The sequence below is a fragment of the Zophobas morio genome, unplaced genomic scaffold, assembly GCF_036711695.1.
Source record: "Zophobas morio isolate AGI-343-1 ecotype UQ-CSIRO unplaced genomic scaffold, CSIRO_AGI_Zmor_V1 ptg000009l, whole genome shotgun sequence".
Lineage (NCBI taxonomy): Eukaryota > Metazoa > Arthropoda > Insecta > Coleoptera > Tenebrionidae > Zophobas > Zophobas morio.
The window spans coordinates 8,821,041-8,827,011 of NW_026972114.1; the positions used below are offsets into that span (position 1 = coordinate 8,821,041).

Genomic DNA, 5,971 nt, shown 5'->3' on the forward strand with positions numbered 1-5,971 from the left:
CTTGTGTGGTTTGTGATTTTTTTTATTGTTGCAATATAGAGTACCAAATATTATCAAGTGGATCATATTCAGGTAAGTATTCACATTTTTGTGTAAATACCATAACACTCAAATTAACGAAAGTGAATCACTGAAACACATACAGAACGTTACTTGTGGGAAGACATCCTTTCAAAATTTTGTTATTGAAATTAATGAATTATGAAATGATCAAATTTTCGCATAAGTTTAAGTTCATCTTATCAGTAAAACATTTTAATTGTTTATTTGCTCGTAATTAATGGGAACATTGAAATCAATAAGTAAGAAATCGAATCAAACTAAAATCTATAAAAAAGAAATTATTAATGGGTATGCAGTCAACAAGCGCGCACTCTTCAATATTTATTTCATTGTTTGCACGTGTTTACAAATTATGTAGATATAGAAAGGGGTTCACGGGTTTTTAATCTGCAATTATTATCGAATGTCGATGTAAATTTTATTCACTAGCAACCACCATATGTTCTCAATCGGATTAAGATCCGGCCTTTTTAAAGACCATGTCAGTACGTTTATATTGCGTTATCCTGTAAATAACATTCTTAAAATTCATTGTAAAGATAAGGTTGTTTGCTTTTCATATGTTGGAAAATGATATTACCGGGATATACAGGTGCCGCATTCAAGTCTGGATATAGGGAATTAACATGGGAATTCGTTTTTATTTTGGCAGTGCCTCCGCTGCCGGCGCCGGCTCCAGTTAACCAGTCAAACGGTTGCCAGCGCCGGTTTCTGTCAGACGAACAAACGGTTGCCGGCGAAGTATAGGCACAGATTACGGATACCAGATAGTTCACTTATGCCCATTTGCACCAACGTTAGCAGTAAGCATTGCTTAGCTAAGCAATTCTTAAAAGTAACTACTTCTTAAATTGTACAGTTGTTGCACCGTCACTGCTTAGACTCTACTTAACCAAGTAATACTTAGTTGGGGAATTGTGTAAAAGTTTCATTTCTATTGGCAACACTGACGTTTGTTGTTATTGGAACATCAAAAATTTTAGGTTAGTTTGTTGTGTGTACGGCAGTCATTGACACCGCGCGTGTGTAGTTGTGATATTGTTGAATTAATTTTATGTGGTGTTGAATGTGTGTTTAAAAAATGGATGTGTTCGACGCGTACGAGGATGACTTAGAAGTCATTGAAATTGTTGAGATGGGAATTCCACGGCAGATGTACACTAGAGCTGATCATTTCTATGGTTTACCAGAGCTTCAATTTTTCCAAAGATTTCGACTAACAAAACCAACAGTTTTACATTTATTAACGTTAATTGAAGAACGCTTGGAATTTCCTACAGACAGGTAAAAGTGGTTAAAAAATTTAATGTGTAAATATATTATGATTTGATCATTACAGAAATCAGGCGGTGTCACCTATAAATCAGCTGCTTACTACATTACGATTCTTTGCAAGCGGGGGCCATTTGAGTACAGTAGCGGACTATATGGGAATGCACATCTCAACTGTGTCGAGAATAATTAGACGTGTATCGGACGCTATAGCAAGACTTTACCAGCGTTTTATTAAGATGCCCCAAACTCTCATGGAGCAAAGGCTTATTCAAAATGGTTTTTTTGACATCGCGAGATTCCCTAGAGTGATTGGGGCCATTGATTGCACTCATCAAAATTGAATCACCAGGTAAAGATTTAAAAAACCAAAAACACATTCTTTTCATTGGAACGTTTTTAAGGTGGAGAAAATGCTGAAGTTTTTCGCAATCGGAAAGATTATTTTTCAATTAACGTTCAAGCCATGTGTAATGCGAATATGGAGTTTACAAACGTAGTTGCTCGGTGGCCTGGTTCTACTCATGATATGACCATTTTCAATAACTCGATTTTACGAGCAAATTTTGAGAATGGAGATTATCCAAATTGTATAATATTGGGTAAGTTTCAGTTTTTAATATGTGTAAAAATACATTGCATTTGTTTTCAGGTGATGGTGGCTATGGTGTAAGACACTATTTTTTTACACCATTATTAAATCCACACACTCAAGAAGAGCAGTTGTATAATGAAGCTCATATTCGTACAAGAAATGTCATCGAAAGAACTTTTGGTGTCTGCAAACGAAGATTTCCTGTGCTAGCATGTGGATGTCGATTAAAAAAAGAAACTGTTTTGAGTATTGTAATTGCGTGTGCAGTCCTGCATAATATAGCTCGACAAATGGGTGAAGATGAACCTCCTCTCCCAGCTGACATTAACCAGCATGAACTGCAGCGACTTATTGAAGATGGTCAAATATCAGAGGTCAATGTTATTGACAACCAAAGGAGGGGTAGTGAAATTAGAAGAAATTTTATAACAAATTTTTTTGGAAATTTATAAATTTAACAAATAAATGTTTTATTAATATTTTATTTTATATTTTATTGTTTTTCCGTATTATCCTGTTTCAGTTTTCTCAGCTGCTCCTTTTTTATTTCAATATCTAATTCTAAAATTTGCTTTCGAAGCAAAAATTCAACTTGCTTTCTTTCTTCGTCATGTTTTTGTCCTTCGAGTTGTGCCTCAACTAACTCCATTTTCTTTGTAGCTAGTTCGTCGTAAGCTTTCGACAAATGGCTGGAATGTAGTGCTGTTATTGTTGGCCTCCTCCTATTAATGACTGATTAATGTTAAGACAAAGGTCTTTTCATCTGCCGTAAAATTTGCTCCCCTCTGGCGCTTTGTATTATTCATCTGAAAATAAAACATATGTACATAATTCTTTACAACAAAACGTTGTAACTGTGGTACATATCTTCTTTATATTATTTTTTGTCTTGTTAGAACTTTATTCCACACTTTTCACCGCTGATTACAAAACACTCACGAACGCTGCTACTGTTGAAAGGTTGAAATGGCTAAAAGGATTGCAAAATTGCAAATTTTCGATTTCCAAAACCATCAGCCAATAGAAACGAAGTATTGTTCCGTTACTATGGCTACCGCACATGCGTTGTATCGTTGTGTCTCGTTAAGCACTGCTTACAAATTTAAGCCACAGGTAAACGGGCACTTAAATTAAGGATTTCTTAGAAGGCTTTAAGAGAGAGTTAACCGTTGGTGCAACGCATTCTTAGTTTTAAGAAAAGCTTAAATTTTAAGTACCTGACTTAAACGTTGGTGCAAATGGGCATTAGCTGTCGGCACTTTGAAGTCGGTGTCCCGAGATTTCAAGCGGTATTCACGCTACTACGCACGCTCTACCAAAATTGGTTCGCAAGCTTTGAATTTAAAAGCACGGCGGTCAGAGAAAAATTACAGCGATGATGCAAGGGATGAGGTTCTAAGTGAAGAAAAAACGAACAAAATACTTATTTGCCTTACACAAAATGATTTATGATTATTACAAACGCTTAACATTTCACAATTTCCTCTGAAAAGAATTGCGGACACATGCATCGGCATTAAAACATTTTAGAGCGTAAAAAACACGTATTCTCGAATATAGTGCTAAAAAGAAAGTGGTGTTAAAATTTTTGCATGGTGAATAAACGTAACCTCTTTAACTATACGGCTTAAAGGGTTACCGAAAGTTAGAAGAATTGGAGGGCATAGTTAATGAAATTTGCTGCGCTTGCCTTTCTGAATTTTGTTGTTACAGTTTTCTAATCTACTCGTCTTTATAGTGATCTTCGATTTTTGGTGGTTATTTAAGACTGAAACGAGTTTAAAGGAAAAGAAGGGAAACTGTTTTATTCTCTTATTCATTTACAAAATCAGGCATTATAGACAAGATATATTTACTAAATGAAACTAACTATAATACAGTTTAATGCAGGTAGGTATTTATTTAACTAATTTTCTGATTATTTTAAAACTTTTAAAAAATCCCTTCGTAACCAAAAAACGTAGAAATTAATCCTTGTAATGTTATTTATTCCCTGAATTATTACCTAAACTTTTATTCTTATATCTGCTTCATTGTAAATATTATTTTGCGTGTTAATCTGTCGAACCAGTTTCAAAGAGATTTAAAAGTGCTGAACCAATTTTAGTGTCATGCGCACGGAAAATTTGCGGACAGTTACGCCCACAAGTGAACCATCTGGTATCCGTAATCTGTGGTATAGGCTACGCCCCTAGTAGTGGCAGTGTGTAACTAACAATAAAACAAAAATGAATGTGGGAGACAAATTCTCCTCATATGAAGAATTCAGTGAAGCTCTTGCTGCATACAAGCAAAGTGTTAACAACGAGTTTTGGATCCGGGATGCAAGATCGATTGAAAATCAAAGAAAACGTTTTCCTGAAACTGTTAAAAGTGTTAATGAATCGTTAAAATATTACTACATGCGTTTGGCTTGCATAAAAGGCGGTAGAAAATTTAAAAGTAAAAATGAAAATTCGGAACGGCAATGTTCTACAAGTAAGCAAGATTGTAAAGCTACAATATTTGTGCACGTCAGCAAATGTAAGCAGTATCTATATGTCCAAGAACTGAGTAACATTCATAATCACACGTCCTCAAAATCATACTTCACAGCTCTCTCTCAACAACGACTAAAATTACCAGACAGTGTTAAAGAAACGGCAAAAGAGTATTTAAAATCTGGAGCCAATAAGAAAATTGTACTTGAAAAAATAAGAATAGATTTGGGATGTAAATTAACTCTTAAGGACCTAACTAATCTGAATAGAAAAACAGCATCCCAGAGAAAAAATTTTGAAGAATGCGTTAATATGTTGAAAGAGACTTATAAGTGCAGCGATGTGGAGGTACTAGTAGACGAGCAAGATATTTTTAAAGGTTTATATTTTCAAGATGATAGAATGAAAAATACTTTGCTGCGTTTCCAGAAATGTTATTTGTTGATGCAACTTACTGTCTGGTTGATTTGAGGGCTGCTACATACCATATAATGGTAGAAGACGGCAACGGTTCAAGCGAAGTTGTTGCAGTTTGTTTATTAATTGATGAAAATGAAGAAGGCATAAGTTTCTTTGTAGAGACCTTTAAAAACCGTAATCCCGCTTGGGAAAAAGTGGAAGTAATTATGTCTGACAAAGATAAAACCGAAAGAAAAGTTTTCAAGAAACATTTTCCACGTTCACATTTAATGATATGCCTTTTTCATGTATTCCAAATATTTAACAGAGAAGTATCTGTAAAAAAAATGGGTATCTCAAGTGAAGAAGTACAAATCAGCAAACACTATTTACAAAAAATTGCATACTCTTCTTCATTGGCAGAATATGAAGAAATTTACGAAGAAATGGTTACAACTGTACCAGAGGTTGTAAAGCAGTATTATGATTCCAACTGGGGTAACATTACTGACCAGTGGGTACAGTAGTCGACGCTACAAAACCTGTGTTTTTTAAATAAAACTAATAATCGCTTAGAATGTTTAAATTCTAAGTTGAAAAGTGTTATTAATCGATACAGTCCATTAGAAGATTTTCTGAAACATTTTTTTGCTATAATTAACAGTTTTCGTACTGGAAAAGATGTTAAAATTTTGCACATGTTGAACAAAGTATCGACAAAACCGTACAGAGAAAATTCACCTGAATATTTGTATTGCAAATATTTAACATTTTTCGCATTTGAAAAAGTTGAAAAGCAGTTACGACTGACAACGGCTTGCAAACAGTTTGAATTTATTGGAAATAACACGTATCTGGCGACAAGTTCTGAAGGTCTGCTTCAAGTGACACCGTTAAGCTGTGAATGTCTTTTCAGAAAATCAACGCAATTACCATGTAGGCATATCTTCAAATGCAGGTACTTGCTATCTTTACCCAGTTTTGATAACAACTTGTGTATGAATAGATGGACAAGATCATATTGTATGGAAGTGCTAGAAAACTGCGAAGTTATTGGAAGCCAACAACCGGATATGCAATTTTGTAATGAAGAAGATAATCGTGAACGGGTAAAAATTACACAGTTGGAAGGGGTTCATTCAAGACGTCTTACAAACATGGA

At 34.6% G+C, this 5,971-nt stretch overlaps 2 protein-coding genes across 2 annotated transcripts; both read left to right on the forward strand.

Annotated features, from left to right (window-relative positions):
* Positions 1-840: 840 nt before the first annotated feature.
* LOC135125817 (putative nuclease HARBI1) lies at positions 841-2,414 on the forward strand. Its single transcript, XM_064051528.1, has 4 exons — positions 841-1,347; positions 1,403-1,687; positions 1,740-1,937; positions 1,988-2,414. Exons 1-2 carry the CDS (start codon positions 1,145-1,147, stop codon positions 1,677-1,679), a joined length of 480 nt encoding a protein of 159 aa, XP_063907598.1. The 5' UTR covers positions 841-1,144; the 3' UTR covers positions 1,680-1,687; positions 1,740-1,937; positions 1,988-2,414.
* LOC135125716 (putative nuclease HARBI1) lies at positions 1,802-2,382 on the forward strand. Its single transcript, XM_064051376.1, has 2 exons — positions 1,802-1,937; positions 1,988-2,382. The coding sequence occupies exons 1-2, from the start codon at positions 1,802-1,804 to the stop codon at positions 2,380-2,382; spliced, it is 531 nt and encodes a 176-aa protein (XP_063907446.1).
* Positions 2,415-5,971: the final 3,557 nt, after the last annotated feature.